The sequence below is a fragment of the Lutra lutra genome, chromosome 4, assembly GCF_902655055.1.
Source record: "Lutra lutra chromosome 4, mLutLut1.2, whole genome shotgun sequence".
In the NCBI taxonomy this organism is placed as follows: Eukaryota; Metazoa; Chordata; class Mammalia; order Carnivora; family Mustelidae; genus Lutra; species Lutra lutra.
This window is the reverse complement of record NC_062281.1, coordinates 56,162,606-56,186,894: the sequence shown is the minus strand read 5'-3', so window position 1 is coordinate 56,186,894 and position 24,289 is coordinate 56,162,606. Positions and strand designations below refer to the sequence as shown.

Below are 24,289 nucleotides of genomic sequence, written 5' to 3'. Positions count from 1 at the left end.
ACTAGATTTGTTTCTTCTTATTATTGTTGACATAATCAACAGAATTTTTGATATATATATTTTTATAAAATACAGAGATAGATCTTTCTTCAATTCTGGAATTTTTGTTTCTATTTCATTTGTTATTTTTTTCCCTACAATATGTATAATTACACAAAGTCTTTGCCTTTTCTTTTCTTTTGAGAGATCTTTACATGTGTGTCTATGAAATGATCACAGCATAAAGTAGCTTTTCTTTTTTATGCACACATTATTATAATATAAACCTTTACCTTCCTATCTTATTGAGATAAACTCCTCTCATTTACCAAGTTCATTATTTTTTAAAAGATTTTATTTATTTGAGAGAAAGACAAAGATGGTGAGAGAGAGAGAGAGCTTGAGTGGGGTGAGGGGCAGAGGGAGAAGCAGACTCCCTGTGAGCAGAAGCCCCCATGAGGGGCTCAATCATCTCAGGACTGTGGGATCATGACTTGAGCCGAAAGCAGACACTTAACTGACTGAGCCACTCAGGCAGTCTGCCATGTTATTTCTGAAATTCCTCCTGGTATTATCTAATGTGTGCTCTGTAATAACTCCTCAGTTCTTCCACCGATCTTTTTAACTTGCTGTCAAGACCTTCTTCTAGAGATGATGGTATTCATGAATTCACCACTTTCTTGAGTAAAGCTAGTGAGAATCGGTCATATCCCACCTCTAGTTGTGGAGAGGAATCACAACATTTTGTTTCGAAGCATTTTTCTGGCTGCTGGAACTCCAAACACTCCCACTGAAATGAACATTGTGTTTTCTTTCCATATCTTATCAATTCCTCCCCCTCTTCATGACTTAGCAGTCACATGATTTCTGGGACTTATTCCGCTCCCACTTATGGGTTGGACTCTAATTGGTCTAAGACTTAGATACGAAGTTAATAAGGGTTATCTGATCTTCCTTGCTCAAAGTAATTGGCTCAAATAACCAAGGTCTAAAGCATTCAGGTCCTTGGTGTTCTAACGACTGTGTCATAACAACTGTTTCACAGGCAATCCAATAAAAATACAGCTAGGGCCTTGATTAAATTGGCTATACACAAGAGAATGATCATTCTTCTAGATCTGAAAGAAGCAATAAACTCTGGTTGCTACTGACAAGCCACAACATGAAGCCAAATGGCACACAGAGAAATGTAGAGTGAAAAGAACTATAAAGAAATGAAGCTGATAGATGAATGTCTAAAAAAGATATGGTACACACACACTGGATTATTACTCAGCCATAAAAAGAATAAAATCCTGTCATTTCCCATAACATGGATTGACCTACAGGGTATTTTGCTAAGTGAAATAGACAGAGAAGGACAAATACCACGTGATTTCATTTACATATGGAATCTAGAAAACTAAAAGAAATAAACATAGACAGATACAGAAAACACACTGTTGGTTAACAGATTAGAGAGATCTTGGGGGGAGGCAGGTGAAACAGAGGTACAAGCTAGATTAAGAGGTACAAACTTTCAATTATAAAATAGTCATAGAACTGTAATATATACCATAGGAAATATAGTTAATAATATTATAATAACTTTGTATGGTAACAGATGGCAACTAGACTTATCATAGGGATCATTTCACAATGTATATCCAGTGATTGGAAATATCCAATCAGTATGATGCACACGTGAAACTAACGGAATATTTTATGTCAATTATACTTCACTTAAAAATAGCCAATAAATACTCTTTGATGATGAAGTTCATTTATGTTCAGTTTTCTACTACTGATAAGTGAAAGCATACTAACTGATATAACTTCTTCAGCCTGAAGGATTTCATGACTAATATTCTGGACTCTGGCTGCTCTAAAAACAGTTCCTCTTCTGTTGCAGCTACTTCTACCAATGAGAATCTGTGGCTCACTCTTGCCCTACTTTCACACGGTCACCTTCAGCATTAGAAAAGCTCTCTAGTCCTCTTAACTGAGATTTTTAGAGCAACTCATTTCCAGTTCCAAAGAGAGGAGGGAGTTCCTTCTCCTGTATTAAAAAAAAAAAGAAAGAAAGAAAGAAAGAAAGAAAGAGAAAAAGAAAGAAAGAAAAAAGGAAAAACAACTAGAAAACAGTTACATTTCTTATCCTCCCAGGCATGATGGCAAACAATACCCACCATATCAATGATCACCACCACCACTACACCCCAGAATCCCAGATAAGCAGATTCACAAACAGACTAACTGAAAAAACTAATGATTGGCAGAATTAGCATACAAACACAGGTTGGCACGGTTATAAAGCTCATGCTTTTTCTACTACACTAAGGTTGCCATCCGAGTAATGTGGTCTTGATTAAAAATTTTGATCAACCAAGTTAATTATTTTTTAAAATATTTTTATTTATTTATTTGAGAGAGAGACAGTGTGAGAAAGGATGAGAGGGGAGAAGGTCAGAGGGAGAAGTAGACTCTCCCGCAGAGCTGGGAGCCAGAGGTAGGACTTGATCCTGGGACCCTGGGATCATGACCTGAGCCGAAGGCAGTAGCTTAACCAACTGAACCACACAGGGGCCCTAATCAACCAAGTTTAACAGAAGAGGTGAGAGTATAAGTTCTAGCCAAAAACCAAGAAAATATATTATTTTCTCAATCCTGAACTCTATTCACATGTGCTAAAATTCTAAGTTAAATATATAGTACTATTAATTAACAACTGTAAATTTATTAATCAAATTTCTGAAGTTATTGAAGCATAATAATTTAATTTTCCAGTCCTTCCTATGACCAAGAATAGCCCAAGTAAAACAGCTCTAATTAATATATTGTCATTTTGTTTCTCATTTAACTTCCATTCAGAAAATAGTGTGTTTTATATTATGTCTCCATATACATAAATAATAGCAGAAATAAAAAGTTAAATGCTTTAACAATTAACATTAATGATCATTCACTATAGAGAGCACACTAGGAATAAAAACAAAGAGGATCAGTCCAAAAATAATATTGAAAATGATTCTTATCAAATATTTCAAAGTAGTATCATGAAAGTGCCTCCAAAGTACTTTTTATACAGAAGAGTTAGAAAAGAAAACTTGTGTTTGTGGGTTCCCACTTGTAGAAATACCTCTAAAGAATTTCTCTGATGTGGCTCAAAATAAGAAAAATCAATCAGCAACATTTATTAAAAATACTTATGGTTCCATGAATGCACAACAAAGGAGGACACTACAAAAAGATAATAAATAAATCTTAGCTATTAAACCCATTCTTTATCTTGTGCAAAATTATATAAGCATTGGATGCCTAATTTGGAGGTGAATATATATTTTCTACTCATGAGATCCCTCTCCAGCATTACCAGCACACCCTAGATACATAACTTGGTATTTTACTCATTTGTGTTAACCAAAGTGTGGTCACCAAAGACTGATGATAAGAACCTGTGTTCCAGGAATTCTATGATTCAACAATTGGCAAATTTCCCTAAATCTCAAAGTGCAATATTAAGTACAGACACTGAATAATCACTGAAACCTGGTGGCATATCCACCTGTAGTTGGTATAATGCCACAGACCAAAAAGTTATGCACATGCTCCTCTGGGTGTGTAGGAATATTATTATGAGATAGAAAGTTTCATACATGGCAACCATTCTCTGTTTCTTTTAAATAAACTAAAGTCCTACGTCAGTGCAATGAAAAGAAGACTGAAACAGAGGAGTGGATAGCTGGATCCTAACGTTCCTCTATTGGCATGAAACAATTTTTCAGCGGTAATGGACCTCAAAAATTACGCAAGTCAAAGTTCTAGTTTTATGAATTATAATAGTGAGGCCCTATAGCAGTTAATTCACCTGTTCAAAGTCCCAAAGCTAGGACTCTGACGGAAACATTTTTCTTTCCAGACCAACAATCTCTCTATAACAGTATGCTGACATGATCTAGCCTCTCCTTGAATTACCTCATCTGTAAAGTGAGTACACTGAACTTGAGCAGTGGTTTTCCAACACTCTGTTCCTTGTAACCCTGGGGTTTATGGAATGACACAGAGGCCACTTAAAATAGGCACAAGATGATAAAGAACACTCAAGTCTCAAACCTCACTGGAGTTCTATGTAAGATTTATTTGAAAAAAAATTCATGGATAAATAAAAATTTGAAAACCACAGTTATTGATGATTCATTTCTAAGTTTTAAATGCAAAGTCATCATTTATACATCTGAATTTTAATAGAATTTCACTCTCATATATCAAGCAATTTATAGCCATTTAAAAATATTAAAGGGGGGGCGCCTGGGTGGCTCAGTGGGTTAAGCCTCTGCCTTCAGCTCAGGTCATGATCCCAGGGTCCTGGGATCAAGCCCCACATCGGGCTCTCTGCTCAGCGGGGAGCCTGCTTCCTCCTCTCTCTCTGCCTGCCTCTCTGCCTGCTTGTGATCTCTCTCTGTCAACTAAATAAATAAAATCTTTAAAAAAAAAAAATTAAAAAAAATAAAAAAAAATTAAAGGGTTTTTTTTTTACTATTTATTTATTTATTTATTTATTATTTATTTTATTTTTTAGAAACATATATTTTTATCCCCAGGGGAAAAATATTAAAGCTTTTTATTTGTTTCTGTTCTTAAGGGTGTGAAGTAGACATTTAGAAGTCATTGTTACAGAAATATTATTTCTAACATGAATAAGATTATAAGAACCACCACTTGTTGAATGCTTACTAAGTTCCAGGAATTGTTTCATCAGCCGGTCATATACCAATTCATGTTACCCATATAATAGTCCAGTGAAGTGTGGGTACTAATTTTTATCCCCATTTTAGAAATAAGGAAACAAAGGCATAAAAAGGTTAAATATTTATCCAATGTCACACAGCCAGCAAGTGGCAGATTTAGACTGAACATTCACACAGGGTTCACTGAGTCATGGCATAAATAGGTTCACACTAAAGTATTCACTGTTTGATTAAAACCTATCTATGGTCTTCACGGTATGCAGAATCCTTTTATCTCTATAAACTACATTTCTAACCTCATAATACTCAACACCAATGATGGTCATTGACTTAATAACCTGCATAATAATCACCATTAATAGAAAACAACTGAAGATCACATATAGCTTTTACATGATCTACAACATCTGTGACATCTTGGTTGGTTATCTGGCTAAGATTTACCTTTATATGCACATGATAAAGGAACCAGATTTTATAAAGCTTATGATATTGGTAAATCTAATACTGACCTAGGCCGGGGTTCAAAACAAATTTAAAAATTACTAATATAGTAATTCTCACAAAATTGCTATTAAAGCATGGGAGTATTAGAAACCATTGTCCTCAAAGAAAAAAGACACAGATTTAGTAGAAGCCTGGCCAGATATGAGTAAACCAAAGTTTTATAATAATAAGCACCTATAGAAAGAGAACTATGAAAAGCCCTTTCTCCTTCACTAGGACAGGCTTTGTAATTATGTTGTGGCGCTAGCATTCATCTCACTGCCCCTATGTAGAAAAGTGTCTTCTTTTTCTAACTGCTGGGAGCTATTTCAGTCCCACTGATCCTATGGAATCTTGCTTTAGGAACAATATGATTCTCTCAAGAGATGCAGAAAAAGCATTTGACAAAGTACAACATCCATTCATGATTAAAAAAACAAAAACCTTCAACAAAGTAGGGATGGAGGGAACATACATCAACATCATTAAGATCAGATAAGAAAAACTCACAGCTAACATCATCCTCAAGGGAGAAGAACTGAGAGTTTTCCTCTATGGTCAGAAACAAGACAGGGCTATCCACTCTTACTATTGTTATTAACTAAGTACTGGAAGTCCTAGCCTCAGCAATCAGACAACAAAAAGAAATAAAATCCACCCAAATCAGCAAGAAAGAAGTCAAACTTTTACTATTTGCAGATAACCTGATACTCTATGTAGACAACCTGAAAGATTCCACCAAAAAATTGTTAGAACTGATACATGAATTCAGTAAAGTCACAGTATACAAAAATCAAAGTACAGAAATCTGTTGCATTTCTATACACCAATAATGAGGCAGCAGAAAGAGAAATCAAGGAATCAATCCCATTTACAATTGCACCAAAAACCATATAATATCTAGGAATAAATCTAACCAAAGAGGTAAAAGGTCTGTATTCTGAAAATTATAAAACACTGGTGACCAAAATTGAAAATGACATAAAGAAATGGAAAAACACTCTATGCTCATGGATTAGAAGAACAAATATTGTTAAAATATCTATACTACTCAAAGCAATCTACACATTTAATGCAATCTGTATCAAAATGCCACTAGTATTTTTCACAGAGCTAGAACAAACAATCCAATGGAAAAAAGACTGTCTCTTCAACAAATGTTCCTGGGAAAACTAGACAACAACATGCAAATGAATGAAACTGGACCACTTTCTTACAAAATGAATTTAAAATGATTGAAAGACCTAAAATTGAGACAGGAAACCATCATAATTCTAGAGGAGAACACAGGCAGTAACCTTGCTGACATTGGCTGTAGCAACTTCTTACTAGATATGTTTCTGGAGGCAACCAAAACAAAAACAAGAATGAACTATTGGGACTTCATCAAAATAAAAAGCTATTGTGCAGTGGAAGAAAAAATCAACAAAACAGGCAACTTACAGGATGGGAGAAGATAGTTACAAATGATGTATCTGATTAAGGGTTAGTAAATATGTAAAAAATGTTACATATTTATGTTATAATGTTAGTAAATATGTAAAGAACTTACAAAACTCAACACCCAAAAAATCAATAATCCAGTTAAAATACAGACAGAAGACATGAATACACACTTTCCCAAAGAAGACATACAGATGCCAACAGACACATGAAAAGATGCTCAAGATCACTCATCATTGGGTAAATACAAATCATAACAACAAATGAGATATCACTTGACACCTATCAGATTGGCTAAAATTAACAACACAGAAAACAACAGATATTGGTGAGGATGCAGAAAAAGGGTACTGTTGGTAGGAATTCCAACTGGTGCAGCCACTGTGGAAGTCATTATGGAGGCTCATCAAAAAAAGTTAAAAATAGAACCACCCTGGGGTGCCTCGGTGACTCAGTCAGATGAGCGTCTGACTTGATTTTGGCTCAGGTCATGATCTCAGGTTTCTGGGATGGAGCCCCACATCAGGCACACACTCAGTAGGAAGTCTGCTTGAGTTCTCTCTCTCTCCCTCTTCTTCAGCCTCTTCCTCTGTTTTCTCTCTCTCTACCCCCATCAAGTAAATAAATAAATAAATAAATAAATAAATCTATCTTAAAAAAAAAAAAACTGCCCTAAAATCCAGCATTGTACTACTAGTTATTTATCCGAAGAATATAAAAATACTAATTCAATGGGATAAATGCACCCTGATGTTTACAACAGCATTAACAGCAATAGCCAAATTATGGAAAGAGCCAAATGTTTATGAAATAAAGAATTGATAAAGAAGATGTGCTATATATGTGTGTGTGTGTATATATATATATATATATATATATATATATATATATACTATATAAATGGAATATTATTCAGCCACAAAAAAGAATGAAATCTTGCCATTTGCAATGACATGGGCAGAGAGCCAGAGTCTATCTTTCCTTCAGCTCACTGTGATCTAATGTAGTCAATCTAGTACTTGGCCTCTCATATTCTTTCATTAATAAAACTCAATGAGTCCTAAAGTTGGAAGTGATACATAAAGTTCAGGCAAGTAGTAAGGCAGTTAGTAAGTAAAGTATGTAAGCACTGAGATTACAAATTCATATTTGGCACATTTTTAATTGCTGACTGTCCTATGTGTAAGATAGTATATGATCATTACTGCCTATTAACCTTAAGACTGATGAGTGATTAACATCTCCTAAAATGATCAATGTGCACACATTGGCACGTTTACAATCAGTTCTCCAGATCTGTGTAAATCTCAACTTCTGTTCCTTAATGGTTTAGTTAAACATTTATTAACATCTGAACCTGCCAACTCAAAGATGGATCATATATTCTCTAAGAACTCCAGCGACTGAAGCAAAAATTACAATTTTATAGGGCTTTGAAGAATGGTAGGTCTTAAGTAGGCAAATGAAAGGGAATAGAAGACTATTTGAGTCAAACTTGGAGTCCAAGGTTTTCAATGCAATACTGTATGCATTTATGAAATGCCTGTTAGTGGCTATGTGTAAGCTCTTAGGTATCGAACATCAGTATAAAAACACCAGCCTTCCAGACTGGGTCCTAATCCTGTGAAGTTCACAGTTTTGAAGGAAAGATAGACTTCAAAAATTGCAACACAAGGGAATAATGCTGATAATAACAGTTAAAAAATGTTTAGAGAAAGCAACTAATTCAATACTGGGAGCTTGGGAATTGCATTAAAAGTCAGTGGCCCTTTGTGGATTAAGCTTAGATGGAGATTTGAGTGTAGAATGTTTAGAAGTTAGGCTGTGATCAGATCTTAGAAAGCCTTACATGCCAACTTGAGGAATGTTGACTTGGTTTTCTATGACTAGATAATAGGGAGCCACTGAAGACTTTTAAACTTCAGAATGGCAGAATGAGATCTGAGCTTTTGAAAGGTAACTCGTATAGCTCATATAAAATAAGTTAGAAATGGGAAGCACCAGAAAGATGGGTTATTTCAGCACTGAGTTTACATATGGCAGCTGATGTCTTCTGAAAGTTTAGGAGTATGTGACTAGTGATATTGTCATTCAGTAATTTTTGATCATATGAAAACACAATGGAAAACTTTTAGACTGTTAAAATGTAGTTCTTGTAGTAGGAACCAGTAAACGAAAAGGCAGTTAACACTGAGCAGTTAAAGGGGCAGAGGGACAGAATGTCTTAAGCAGACTTGGTGCTGAGGACAGAGTCCAGCTCAGGGCCAATCTTACCACCCTGAGATTATCTGAGTCAAAACTAAAAGCTGGATGCTTAAAATGACTGCACCACCCAGGCACCCCCATAATGTGCCCCTTTATTCTGTTAATTCTATTTTCTTTATCCATTTGGGGAACATTTTCCTCTATCATAAGTTATTTTACTCTTCCATTTGATGGGTTTTCTTTTGGAGGAACGGTAATCCATAAATTGACTTATTATTTTCTGGGGTGTTTCTGCATGGTTGCCATGTTGTTTTCATCTTAAGTTTATAGGGGACCACTCTGTGCTGATATTTATTTGATCTCATAGGTCTCTTTTCACCTATCAGAGAACACGTCTCTTCCCAGCACTTCTGGTGAGACCATGTTATTGTCTACTTCATAACAATTTTTTCAAGTCCATTATGGGGTTTGGTGAACTGCCTTTCTTGAGGAGAGAATGGTCACTTGGTCTTCAAGGTTCCCTTCCCATTAGGAGTGAAGCATTCCACTTTTGATAGAGACTGGGATATTCAGGAGTGATTTTCCACTTCACTTGCCTTTCCCTAGCAGATATTTCCACTGGCTTTCTCCAAAATGGAGTATTAGTGAGCTCTTTTTCAGAATTTTGTCCACCTTAGCCACTATCTATATGAGTTTACATAGCTGCCATAACAAATGTCCACAAAGTAGGTGGCTTAAAACAACAAATATATATTCTCTGGAGGCCCAAATCCACAATCAAGGTATTGGCAGATTTCCATGCCTCTTTTCTGGTTTTTGGAGGCTGCCAGCAATCCTTGGCATTCCTTGTAGCTTGTAATGCATAAGTCTAATCCTCATGGATTTTCCTGTGATTCTTCTCCTGCTCTTCATTTCCAAGAATGCTTGTTGTTGGAATTTGGACTCAGCTAATCTAGGTTGATCACCTCTTGAGATTCTTCATTTTATCTGCAAACACGCTTTTCCCAAATAAGGTAGCAGGTACACAGACCTATTGGGGTGCCACCATTTGAACCACTACACTATCTGTATGATTATTTTTAGAGGAGTGTTGTTTTCATGTCAGTTCCTGAAAGTTCTTTCTCATTCGGGGGCTGCCAGTTTTCAATAACTTGTGTGTGTGTGTGTGTGTGTGTGTGTGTGTGTGTATGTGTGTGTAAATAAGTGTCTTTCCATTAGTTTGATTCTCTATTTTATACTTTTGTACAGTTTTAGGTACCCAACTTCAGCTCATTTCAATGGGTTTTGATCTGTCATCTCACCCCAGCAGTACATTTGAAATCATGAATACCAGTGACACATGTACCTTTAGATTCTATTGGGTGATCTTCTAAAACAGTATGTTTTCAGCCCATTGTGAAGGTTAGAACATATGTTATACCATTTCTTCGTTGTAATGAGATCATAGTAGTTTTCAAAACAGACACGACATGCTTTAACAGATTCAGAGTACTCACAATGTCACATCCTTACAAATTTCCCAATTAAACTAGCTCTATTTCCACTTGTTAGATTCGTATAAATTCTCTTTTCATTTTCAGAATTAGCCAAGAATGTAGAGAGTTTATTCAGTGCAAACAGGCTAAGTTTCCTTCCATATGCCATGTAAGGAAAACAGAACCATGCAAGCCATCCACAACTCTCTGCTTAGGCTTTTTCTTTCTGTTTTAATTTCTGTTGCAGATATAATGCATCAACACACACAAAAAAAAACAGTGCAACATAGTCTAATGTTCTTGTTGGTCCAGATATGTGTATAATTTCAGGCACAGGCCCAAGGGCCCAAATTTATAGTTATTTAATTTATACTTGTATGTGCAACATTGTCTCCAAAGACATCTATGACAGCAGGGTACTCAGATCTCAAAGTGATGCCAATCCTTACACTCTTTTCCAGGGTAAACTTTCCCCAACAAATATCTTGAACAACAACAAGGATATTGGTGGTGGTGAGTCTAGGGAACCAGTCAAAACTCCTTTCTTTCTCAATGAATCCTTCCTATCAGTAGATATCAGACAGGAATAATTCAATCTTTCACAAAGAATCTAATATCATGAGGCTTCAAAAATTAAGAGTCTGGGTTCTTAAACTCACCCTGCCCAGGAAACTATCTATGGAAGTGTAATTATTTCCTCCCTAGGGACTCGTTGTACATACCAACAGATTTTGGATTTGGAGAATTTATGGAACCATAAAATACATACTGCTAGCCTTGTTTTATTTTTTAATGAATGAATGAACAAATGAATGAATGACTTTACTGTTTTAATAGACTTTATTTTAAAAAAAATTAAAAGATGTTATTTATTTGAGGGAGTGAGACAGAGAGAGCACAAGCAGGGAAGAGAGGCAGAGGAAGAAGGAAGCTCCCCACTGAGCACAGAACCCAACATGGGTGTTGATCCCAGGAATGGAATCATGACCTGACCTGAAGGCAGATGCTTAACCAACTGAGCCACTTAGGTGCCCCAATAGACTTTGTTTTTAAAATCAGTTTTAGGCTTACAGAAAAACTTTAAAAAAGGGCACAGTTCAAATATATGCCTTCAACATTGCTTCCCCTTCATTAACATCTTGCATTAATGTGGTATTTTTGGTACAGTTCATGAATCAATATTGTTACATTATTGTCAACTTAAGTTCTTAGTTTACATTAAGTTCACTCTTTGTGCTATAAGTCCTATGTGTTTTGACAAATGTATGTCATGTATCTACCATTACAGTGTCATATAAAATATAGCTTCACTGCTCTAAAATTACTCTGTGCACCACTGATTCATTCCTACCTTCCTTTCTTCCCAGCCCCCAGCAACCACTGATCTTTTTACTTTCTCCATAGTTTTGCTATTTCTAGAATGTCATATAGTTGGAATCGTATGGTAAGTAGCCCTGTAGACTGAATTCTTTCACACAATACACATTTAAGACACCATCATGTCCTTTTGTGGCTTGACATCTCATTTCTTTTTATCACTGGATATAGCCACTGAATGGATGTGCCACATTTTGTTTATTCATTAACCTGTTGAAGAATGATGTGGTTGCCTCCATTTGGGGCAATTATGAATAAATAACACCTTTATAAACATATAGCATGACATTTTTACTGTGGATGTTAGTCTTGAACTCATTTGGATAAATCCCTAGAATCATCATTACATGATATGACTATGTTTAATTCTGTAAGAAACTGCCAAACTGTCTTTCAAAATGGCTGTACCATTTTGCATTCCCATTGGCAATGAACAAGAGCACTTGTTGCTCTGCATGCCTGTCAGCATTTGATGTATGATTGTTTTTAGTCATTTTAGTTATGACAGGTTTTATTCCATTCATCAGATGTTTAGTACTACCTCAATTTTAATTTACAATTCCCTAATGATATATGACACTGAGCATCTTTTCATATGTTTATTTCCTATGTGTATATCTTCTTTGCTGAGGTGTCCATTTAGGTATTTGCCCATTTTTTGAATTACATTGTTTTCCTTTGTTGTTGTTGAGTTTAAACATTTTTGGGGAGGTGGGGACATTTTGAGTACAAATTCTTTATCAGATATGTGTTTTGAAAATATTTTCTCCCAGTCTGTGGCTTGTTTTTTAATGCTTTTAACAGTGTCTTTCTCAGAGCTGGGGTTTCTGGTTTTGTTTTGGTTTGGTTTTAAGATTTATTTATTTATTCATTTATTTGAGAGAGCGAGTGAGCTGGGGGGGGTGTGGAAGGAGAGGAAGAGAAGAATCTCAAGCAGACTGCCTACTTAGAACAGAGTTTGACACAGGGCTCAATCACAGGACTGTGAGATCATGACCCGAGTTGAAACCAAGAATCAGGCCTTAACTGACTAAGTCACCCAGACACCCCCTCTCAGAGCACTTTTAATTTTAATGTAGTCCAATCTTTTTTTATTTCATGTATGGCACTATTAAGTGTTGTTGCATCTAAAAGGTTATCACCAAATTCAGTGTTACCTAGGTTTTATTCCCATTTTACTTTCTAGGAGTTTTTATAGTTTTGCATTTCACATTTAGATCTATGCTCCATTTTGAGTCAATTTTTGTGAAAGCTATAAGGTCTTTTGTATGTTGATGTTCAGGTGTTCCAGCACTATTTGTTGAGAAGACTATCCTTTCTCCAATTGAATTGGCTTTGATCTTCTGTCAGAGATCAGTTCGCTGTATTAATGTTGGTCTCTTTTGGGCTGTCTATTCTGTTCTATTGATTTGTCAGTTATTTCCCCAATATTACACTGCTTTGATTACTCTAGCTTTATAATAAGTCTTGAGTTTGGGCAATGCCGGCACTCTTTGTTTTCTTTTTCAATATTTTGTTGGCTTTTTTGAGTCTTTCGATATTCTGAGTGAATTTAGAATCAGGTTGTTGATATCTACAGAATGACTTCCTGTATTTTGATTGACACTGCTTTGATCAAGTTTGAAGAATTGACATCTTTACAATATTAAGGCTTCCTATATATGAACATGAAATATCTCTCCATTTATTTGGTTCTTTTTGACTTCTTTCCCTAAGGTTTTATAGTTTTACTCATATAGCTATTGTCCTTTTTAAAATAGATTTATCTATGATTATTTCATTTTTTGAAGCTTATCTAAATGGTATAATTTCAAATACAATTGTTCATTGCTGGTATACAGAAAAGCAACTGTCTTTTGTCTTTTTGTGACCTGAAACCTTGCTATAACTGCTTATTAGTTCCAGGTTACTTTAGATTTTCTGTGAAGACAATCATGTCACCAGGAAACAAAAACCATTTCAATTCTTCTGAATATATTTTTTCTCTTCTTGTTTTGTTGGATTAGCTAGGACTTCCTGACTGACATTGAATAGGAGTGATAAGAGGGTATATTGTTAACTTGTTCTTAATCTCAAGGGAAAGTATTGCTTTCTCACCATTAAATATGTTAACAGTAGGATTTTTATAAATAAATTTTATCAGTGTGCTAAATTATTCTCTATTCATAGTTAGCTGGGAGTGTTTCTAATGAATCACTGTTGGATTTTATCAAATACTTTTTCTGCAATTACGGTAATCATATGATTTATTTTTTTGCCTGTTGAAATTATAAATTACATTAACTGATTTTCAATGGTTGACCCAACCTTGCATACTTGAAATAATTGCATTTAGTCATGATGTATAATTTTTTAAAAATACATTATTGGATTTCATTTGCTAATACTCTGTTAAGATTTTTTTTTCCCACCTATGTTCATGGAAATACTCACTTGGAGATTTTCTGTCTTATGTGCCATGGTCAGATTTTGGTACTGGGGTCAGACGGGCCTCATAGAAGGAGTTGGTAAGTATTTCCTCTGTTTTTGAAAGAGTTTTAGAGAACTGATATGCTTTCTTGCTTAAATGTTTGGTAGAATTCACAAGTGAAACCATCTGGACCTGTATTTTGTATTTTGAAAAGTCATTAATTTTTTATTCAATTTCTTTAATAAATGTAGTCCTATCTTGATCATGTATCTCTTATGTATCTCTTATGTATTGATCATTTCAGTCTTTTAAGGAATTGCTGCATTCATCTAAACTATCAAATGTGTGTCCACAGAGTTGTTCATAATTGTATTAGTCAACATTCTCCAGAGAAACAGAACATTCAATAGGAATCTATCTATCTATCTATCTATCTATCCATCTATCTATAGAGAGAGAGGAAAAAAGGAGAGAGAGGGAGTGAGAAGTGGGGGTATTTTAAGGAATTGGCTCATTTGATTGTGGGTATTGGCAAGTTCGAAATCTGTAGGATAGGCCAGTAGGTTGGAACCGCAAGGAGGCTAATGTTGCAATCTTAAGTCTGAAGGCAGAATTCCTTCTTCCTTAGGAGAATTCGGTCTTTTCTCTTACAGCCTTCAAATGATTGAAAGAGTCTTAGTCTGCTCAGGTTACTATAACAAAATACCACAGACTGGGTGGCTTAAACAACAGATGTTTATTTCTCACAGTTCCAGAGGCTGGGGAGTCCAAAATCAAGGTGCCTGAATGATGTCAGTCAATTTGGTTCCTGGTGAAAACCCTCCTCCTGGCTTGCAGGGAGCCATCTTCTCACCGTGTTCTCATATGATGGAAAGAGAAAGTTCTGGTGTCTCTTCTGTTTCAAGGGCACTAATCCTATGATGGGAGTTCCACCCTCATGATCTCCTCTAAACCTAATTATCTTCCAAAGTCCCATCTTCTAGGACCATCACATTTGAGGACTTAATATATAAATTTTTGTAGAACACAGACATTCAGTCCGTACAAATGAGGATCACCTGCATCATGAGGGGTAACCTGTTTTCCTCACAGTCTATTGATTTAAATGTTAACATCTAAAAAAATACCTTCACAGCAACATCTACACTGCTGTTTGACCAAATAACCAGGTACCATAGCCTAGCCATGCTGACACATAAAATTAAACACATAAACATTAATATTTCTTTATTATCCTTTTAATATGCATGGGATTAGTAGTTATGACCTCTCTTTTATTTCTAATATTAGTAATTTGCATCTTTCTTATTTTCTTGGTTAGCCTGGATGGAGAAAAGTTTACCAATTTTATTGATCTTTTCAAAGAACCAGATTTTGGTTTCACTGATTTTTTTTCTATTAATGTCTTGCTTTCAATTGCTTTTCTAATTTTCATTATTTCTTTTCTTCTGATTAATTTCATTTTAATTTGTTCTCTCTCTTCCATTTTCCTAATGTGGGAGCTTAAATGATTGATTTACATTTTTCTTCTTTTCTAATATATGCACTTAATGCATATATTTAGCTCTGCTTTCACTGTGCCCCACAAATTTTGTTAACATTCAGTTTATTACCTTTAAATTTCCCAAGGCTTTTTTTTTTCCCTGTATTTATCTAAAATGTTGTTTAATCTGCAGATATTCCATCTATTGTTCTAGTATTGATTTCCAGTTTAATTATGTTTTAGTTTGGGAGTATATTTCACATGATTTCTATTTGCTAAAGGTTTGTGAAAATGTGCTTTATGACCCAGAATATGTTTAGAACATGGTGATTACTCTGTGTGAGCTTGCAAAAAATGTGTATTATGCTGTTGCTGGATGGATGATGTATTTTATAAATGTCAATTAGGTCCAGTTTTTATAGTGCTTTCCAGTTGAACTATATACTTACTGATTTTCTCTCTGCTGAATCTGTCAATTACTGACAGAGGGGTGTTGAAGTCTACAACTTTAATAGTGGTTTTATCTATGTCTTGCAGTTTACCAGTTTTTGCTTCACAAATTTTGATGCTATGGTTAGGCATACACATTAAAGTTTGTTGCCTTCCTAAAGAATTTACCCCTTTATTATTATTTAAGGCCCTTACTTTACTTACTAATTATCTCTGATAGTCTTCCTTACTGTGTGCTTTGCTTAAAATAAATATAGCTTCTCCAGCTTTCTTTGGATTAGTGTTAATATGGCATACCATCCTTCATCTTTTTTACTTTTAATCTACATGTATCTTTATACTTAAAGTGGGTTTCTTGTGGATAACATATATTTGGGCCTTTTTTTCCTTTTTTTTTTTAATCCACTCAGCAAGTCTGTCTTTTAAGTAGTGTATTTTTATTTCATTCTTATAACTAAAATAAAGTCATTGCTAGGACAAAAAGACTCACCTCTTGAAAGGTAACTTCTCTTGTTAAATTGCAACTGACTCAGTCATACTGCTAAATTATATACACAGGAAATTTGTTTTATCTTCTAGCATAACTTGATAAAAGAAGAACTAATTTAAGACTAATTTTAGCCAATTTAAAACGTCTTTCCTCTGTTAATTGGAGTTAAACATATTTAGACATATTTATAAAGTAATCTTTGGCAGGAATTTGATCATTTATTTGTCAACAAACCAATGAATTGGAAGATCGAAGTTGATAGGTCCTAGGTCAGAGAGATTTTAAAGCGTGAAAGAGCTTTTGGAAAGGAGAGAGAGTGTATCAGATTTGAATTTTGGAAAGATAACTCCAATGCCAGCAAAGAGGACAGATGCACACTGGGAGATCAACCAGGAACCCCCTGGAGGCTATGGAAATGGTCTCATGATGTCAATGACCGCCTGGCCTGAAATGATTAGTGGAAGTCAACAGAATGAATGACCTGCACAGGTGTTGAGAGGGTGTACTAATCTGTAGAGTTTGGTGATGGATGAGCTGAAGGAGCAGGGGTGCCAAGGATGATCCCAGGCTTTCAGCATTGAAAGACTGGGCAAATGCAAACATTGTTACCTAAGATAGAAAATGTAGAAGCAGGAAGAGGTGAAAAGTGCTGATAATTAGTTCTCTATTATGCATGATGTGTCAGTACAATACATCGGGGTAAAGACTTCTAATTGATATTTAAATTACATGGTGCTTAAGTTTATGAAAGGGGTGTAAACCAGAGGACCATCAATGCAAAGACAAAACTTGAATCCGTAAAGGCCCCTCAAATAGAGATGGAGATGGAGTTGAGGACACTGAAAATTGTAAAAGCCTAGTATAACCCATTCACTGGATTTCATAATTTAATAACTTATAATAAAGTAAGCCCTTTGTGTGCCTCTAACTAGACTGAGTCATTCCTAGAAAGTATATGGCCATTCCCAGCAGCCTTTATATTTTTAACCAGCCTTTGTTCTGGTGACTAAGAGTTATGTAATTCAACCATATAAGTTATGTAATTCAACCATATAAGTCATGTTTAGACAAAATAGTTTTTTTATGGAAAAAAACAATATTATATAATATCCCAAACTAGTTCATATTGAATATCAGAATGGTACTTGACATTTGATTCTAACAAATGTCCATAGAAACAGATGTTCAAAAGAAGAGACTTCTAGCCTATTTGAAACAAGTTATGGCTTCTCATGAACTTGTGGCATTAATTTTAAATTCATCTATTATTTATCATATATTATTACAATTCATAGTTACTTATGAAAAACTACTATGTATATGCAAAGTATTCTGTTGAACATTCTGTGGGACACAAAGATAAATCAAGCATAAACTGTCCTTAAGATACTTATAAACTAGTATGAGGAAATAAGACACAAACTTAGGTAAGTATACAAGGAGTACAGGGTCACAGAGAATCACAGACAATTGAGAATCATGGACAATTTAAAAATGAAATTAAGTAAACAATCCCATTTACATTAGCATCAAAGGCACATAAAATAATTAGGAATACATTTAACCAAAAAGTTTGAAGTTTATAGTCTGAAAAATACAAAATATTTGCTAGAAGAAATTAAAGGAGATCTACATAAATGGCAAAGCATCCCATGTTCAGGTGTTGGTGGATCAGAAGCGTTGTTGTGCATTGCTAAAAAGATAATACTCCTCACATTTATCTACAGGTGCAAGGAATTCCCTATCAGAGTCTCAGCTGACTTCTTCCTAAAAAATGAAAGCTGATTCTTAAAGTTCATATGAAATTGCAAGGGACCTGAAAGAGCCAAAACAATAGCAGAGCTTTACCCTGTTTTTTCTCATACTAATGAGCACGTTTCCTGGGGTCTGATTTCCAGGTTCGCCCCTGCCAGCTATGTTGTCCAGATCTTGGTGTCCTCATTACATAGAAGTGTTGTAGGAATTATATAAGTTAATACATGGAAAGTGCTCATGGAAGTATTGGCACATTGTACACCTTGATTTTGTCTTAGTTATTATTATTATTATCATCACCTCACAGGAGTACTGTGAAGCTCAAAAAGATAATGTATATGAAACTTTTTTGTAAGGTACTGCTTATCATTTTGTACTATAGTGACACACACATCCATCATCTTTATAGGGTATAGAAGAACACGGACTATTAATTTTTTATAGCCTAATAATAATAATAAATGCTCAGAAATTCATATTTTAGCTTTCTGTAACTTTTATGATCAAATCACTACAGACTTTCAGTTATGCTGGGAATAAAGTCCAAATATCATTGCATCAAGACCACTCTCAATCTTGCTAGAAAGTATAGATCCACTTATGTCTTCCACTCTATCACTGGTCTTGAAAGTGGAGTCACAACGGACCATCCACTGCAGTGTGGGAGGAAAAATTTTAGAAATTCTGTCTACATGTAGTTTTTATGACATCCTTTGCAAATTTTCTCCAGTTTTATGTGTACTTTTATTAATGCTTGCAAAAATACTATTAAGGCTCTAATATGTAAATAGATGCTAAATGTCTATTGGAACGGCAAGCTCAAAAAATTTTTACTGGAAATCAGTCCACTCTCCCACAACATGGTCTTTCTCCTAGCACCAAGCAGATCCATTCAACTCCTCCTAGAACACAGCTTCTATCTTTTTCCTCCCAAATCTAGCTCACAGCCAGTCTGTTGGTTTTGAATGGCCGTGTGGCAGCTCTTCAAGCTGCAGCTTGCATCCTTCACACCAAGACTTAGCCATCACCGAAGGAAAGCTTCTTTGAAGAAGGGTCTATACCTCATCCATCATGGGACCTACACAGAAGCCCCCACCACTTCACCACACGAAAAGGTTTTCCATAATAACAGGTTCCAAATAGATGTTTGCCCCATGCATACGCTAACACCGATATTGTTATCAAGAGGCAAGAGAGCGCGCTGCTTAACAGCAAAGGCTCTTATCCAGGTTCTGCCCCTACAAAATGGCTGGCCACAAGACTCAGCTTCTTCCTCTGTGAAATTAAAGTAATAAAAGTACCTCTTTTCCAGGTATATTGTGAAAGTGTATTTGGCTAGCACCTGGAACAAAACAAGCGCTTCATAAATATTAGTATTATTATGGTCTTCCTGAGATTGAAACACTGTAATGTCTGCAAAGCATCTAGGACACGCTGAGTTAGTAAGGGGACTGAATTTCCTCTACTAGTCATATTGATACAAATAGTTCTTGGTGACTTCTTTCTCCTTCCTCCTAATTTATCACCTCATCTTTATAGATGACTTTCTTGCGATTATCATGGCACTATTCACTTGAATTGATTAGTTCATATACTCTTCCTCATATAGTCTTCCATATCTGATGAATTAATCTCTTAAGAAGAGTTGCCATGTTTTGCTTTGGATTTTGTTGTTATTGTTCAAGATTTATTTATTTATTTTGCAGAGAGAGAAAGTGGGGAAGGGGGAAAGAGGCAGAGGGAGAGGGAGAGACAGTTAAGCAGACTCTGCACTGAGTGCTGAGCTAACGAGGGGCTTGATCCCATCACCCTGCGCTCTTGCCCTGAGCCGAAACCAAGAGCCGGCCACTTAACCAATGGCGCCACCCAGGCACCACCAGGTACTGTTTTAACAGGATCATTGCTGCTGTTGTTTTTTTGCTGTTGTGCCTTTTAATCAGATAAACTCCTTTATATTTCCAGAAGAAATGTGCTATGAATACGGTAGACAAAACTCTCCTTTTGGATTGTCAACAGCATTTTTCTTTGCAGTTTTACACACAGAGTTATTTATAAGTGTTGTAGGACTAACACTAGTTGATTCCTTGCCTAGATAATAAAATTAAATAAAAGCATTATCTTGATTTAAAAATTAACTTAGTACCTTTAATTAATGCAGAAAATGTCAAGTGTCAAAACTTCATGAAATACAAAGTGGGGTAACTGCCATTTAGAGTACGCTTTTTTCCTTGTCAATGGGTAAAATCAGGGACCTCTGTGGTCTCTGGTCAATATTATCTTGAGTTCCCCATATCCTTTCAAGAGGTAGAACAATGAATTTCCCAAAATGTCATGCCACTTCGGTATAAGTATGTAGTGAAGATTATAGTGGGATGGGCAGGAGGGAGAAATTAGACCATTTATCCCATCTTAAGAACATTTGAGAGGGTTTTCTTTTACATTTGGGGCTTTAAGAACTGATTATCTTTTCAATCAACACATCCCATTATGCTGATCAGCTCTTAAATTGTAAAAAAAATTATTTTTGTAAGTGCTACAATTGTGTAGAAAATCCCAAATGATCAACAACAAGAACAACACCTCCTGGAACTAATAAGTAATTACAAAAAGGTTTCAAGATACAAGGTTAATACACAAAAGCCAAGTGCTTTCCTATATATCTGCAATGAACAACTGGAATTTGAAATTGAAAACACAACACTATTTATAATAGCACCCTGGTTTAGATTTAAGAAAATGTAAACAGGATCTAGATGAGGAAAAATATAAACCAAAGAAAGAAATCAAAGAGAGATCTAAATAAATGGAAAGCTATCTCACTAGAAGAAGACTTAGTATTGTTAAGATGTCAGCTTAGATGTGAATTCAGAGACCTCATTGATCAAAATATACAGGTAGCAATAAAATATATGAAAAGATACTCAACAGGTGCCTGGGTGGCTCAACTGTTTAAGCGACTGCCTTTGGCTCAGGTAATGATCCTGGAGTCTTGGAATCAAGTCCTGCATTGGGCTCCCAGCTCCACAGAGAGTCTGCTTTTCCCTCTAACCTTCTCCCCTCTCATGCTTTCTCTTACTCTCTCTCTCTCTCTCTCAAATGGATAAATAAAATCTTTAAAAAATAATGATTAAAAAATAATAAAGAAAATATACTCAGCATCCTATGATACTAGGGGATTGTTGATGAAAACAATGATATGCCATAACACACATTTTTGAATGGCTAAAATTCAAAACACAGACAACACCAAATACTGGTGAGGACGTGAGGCATCATGAACTCTCTTCCATTGCTGATGAAAATGCAAAATGGTACTGTCATTTTGGAGGACACTTTGACAGTTTAATGTAAAATTACACATAGTCTTACCATGTGATCCAGTAGTCACTCTCCTAGATATTTATGCAAATGAGTTGAAAATATATGTCCATACAGAACCCTACACATGAATGCTTATAGTTTTATTCATAATTGCCAAAAGTAGGAAGCAACCAAGACATGTCCTTCAATCAGTGAATGGAAAAACAAACTAGTATATCCAGTCAATGGAATTTTATTCAACAATTAAAGAAGTGAACTATTAAGCCATAAAAAGTCATGGAGGAACCTTAAATATACATTGCCAAGAGAAAGAATCCAGTCTAAAAAAAGCTATATAATGCATGATTCCAAGCATATGACATTCTAAGGATTATTTTTTTTTAAAGATTTTATTTATTTATTTGACAGAGAGAAATCACAAGTAAGCAGAGAGGCAGGCAGAGAGAGAGGAGGAAGCAGGCTCCCTGCTGAGCAGAAAGCTCGATGTGGGGCTCGAACCCAGGACCTGGGATCATGACCCGAGCCGAAGGCAGCGGCCCAACCCACTGAGCCACCCAGGCGCCCCAGCATATGACATTCTAGAAAAGCAAAGTGATAGAGACCATAAACAGATTGGTGGTTTCCATGCATTCAAAAGGGAGGGAAAGGAAAGGGTAAGTAAGCAGAGCACAAAGGATTTTTAAGGACAGTGAAACTATTCGGTATGATACTGTAATGGTGGACGCATGACACTACAGTTGTTAAAACCCACAGAACAGTACAACACAAAAGGTGAACCCTAATGATAGCTATGGACCTCAATTAATAATAATGTATCAATATTAGTTCATCTGTTTAACAAATGTACCACACAAATGCAAGATGTTGATAATAGGGGAAATTGTAAGAAGGAAGAGTGTTATGGTAATTCTCTACTTTCTGCTTAACTTTTCTGCAAACTTAAAACTAAAATATAAATTATACTGTAAGGAAAAAGCCCACCATAAACTAAAAAATTAATTTACAGCAAATTACATATAAATGTGTGTGTAAAAATACCTACATAATACCTATGCGTGTACACACATTCAGATAAAATAACTATACATCTCTTTTTCATGATTGTGTTTTAATGTTGTACTCTTGTTATTTTCCCTGCTCTATTAAAGTGCTTCTACGGGGACTGTCATCACGAAGTGAGGAAATGCAGATAGTTATGCTAAATTATGCTTACAAGAAATGTGGTGGTGAAGTGAACTGAGCTGAAATGCATAGCTGAAGGCCTATTAAATAATTATTTTAAAAGGATATAATGATGCCAACTATAAAACTAGGTAGTTAGTGTCCCATTAAATTTTGCTCTTTAGTTATTTCACTTTCTTTCAAGAAATACAGATGGATACTTGAATATGAAACTGTTACTGTGTGAGGAAAACAAACAAGCACATACCAAGTCGTTGATGCTGATCATTAGGACGTGTTGATACTCTCTGCCCTCTTTACCTTCAATGTCACAATCGGACGATGCTACTGGCAACAGAACAAGGATCAGGGGAGGAATTCCAAAGATATACCTAAAAGAAACTAAATTGAACAGTGAGTAAGAATAAGCTAAATGTTGTGCATCAGATTATATACCGATTGTGTTGTTTCGATTGGCCTGACCATTTATTTCTAGTAATTTTTTGAAATGCATCGTGGCTTTTGGATAGTGTGGGAAGAACCCTAAAATTCAGTATTCTGTAACAACCAAAGTAGGACTGCATTTTAGAGTTTAGATTTCTTTCACTTTTTTATTTAAAAATTACTCTTTGGAAAAGCACTGAATAGGTGTGATGAAAGCAGACTCTCTGTCCCTGAAAAACACTCTAAGGTATAAATCAATTTATTCAAGTTTGATTTATATTGAACATTTCTACAAGAAAAAGCATATCCAAGTAAACAAGTAAACTACAGGTAAACAAGTTACACATTTTTTAAATTTTATGATTTGTGGCATGTATATTTATGTAAACCTTGATGATTGTCCAAGTATCCAGCCTCTTCCTGAAAGCAACGCTGCATGTTTATTTCCATCGTACTGTGATTATATTCTTTCTTTTTAATGATGGACCTTAAAGGGTCTACCCTTCCCAGAACTGTGACAAAGCTGACATTTACATTTTGATGCTCTATCTTTTCAGTATATTCTTTGTTTCTAGGTGCCCAGAGACCCATATTTTCTACAAATACAGCTCTGTCTAGCTTCTTGACAAATTAGAAAAACCCATTAAATAAATTCACACCCTGGTAACTAATGATTTATATCTGTTTATGATGAGCCTTCCTACTTAGAGGCAATTGTCTAATCAAAAGGAATGAAATTATAAATGGTATCATTTCGGGCAGTAATAATGCACTGACAGAAAGCCAATTATTCCCAGAGACTTTAAAATGTGGTTATATAGAGATGTATTACTTCATAAGTCTGCCAAAATGTCTTGTTTGTATCTTTCTGCAAACTCTTGAGTTATGCTGACAATATTTCCTTTTAATTTCCCAAACGAAGTTTAGCTGTACTTGATGAATGCAAGACATTTCACATGTGTGTCTTTTCTGATTAGGACTACAAACAATACTCCTTGGAACCCAAAGAACTAATATTGTGACATATATTAAATGCATCATAAAGTTCCCAATAACATTATCATCTATTGCATCATTATCTGT

General features: G+C 35.3%; 1 protein-coding gene and 1 long non-coding RNA gene across 6 annotated transcripts in view; one reads left to right on the top strand and one right to left on the bottom strand.

Moving 5' to 3' along the window:
• Positions 1-24,289, top strand: part of LOC125098020 (uncharacterized) — a 247,899-nt gene that overhangs the window by 13,324 nt on the left and 210,286 nt on the right. The window contains exon 2 of the long non-coding RNA XR_007126682.1: positions 22,968-23,176. This is a non-coding gene — a long non-coding RNA (uncharacterized LOC125098020). The remainder of the gene's footprint in view (positions 1-22,967; positions 23,177-24,289) is intronic.
• The window catches only part of IL7 (interleukin 7), a 55,178-nt gene that overhangs the window by 25,247 nt on the left and 5,642 nt on the right, over positions 1-24,289 (bottom strand). For 4 of the 5 annotated variants that reach the window (XR_007126681.1, XR_007126680.1, XM_047726352.1 and 1 more), the window contains exon 2: positions 23,031-23,164. Coding sequence is in view for 3 of the 5 variants with exons in the window: in XM_047726352.1 (XP_047582308.1) it covers positions 23,031-23,164 (134 nt within the window). In the remaining 2 variants the exon portion in view is untranslated. Of the gene's footprint in view, positions 1-18,451; positions 19,623-23,030; positions 23,165-24,289 lie in introns of those variants that run through there. The other variant, XM_047726351.1, reaches the window with a different exon arrangement.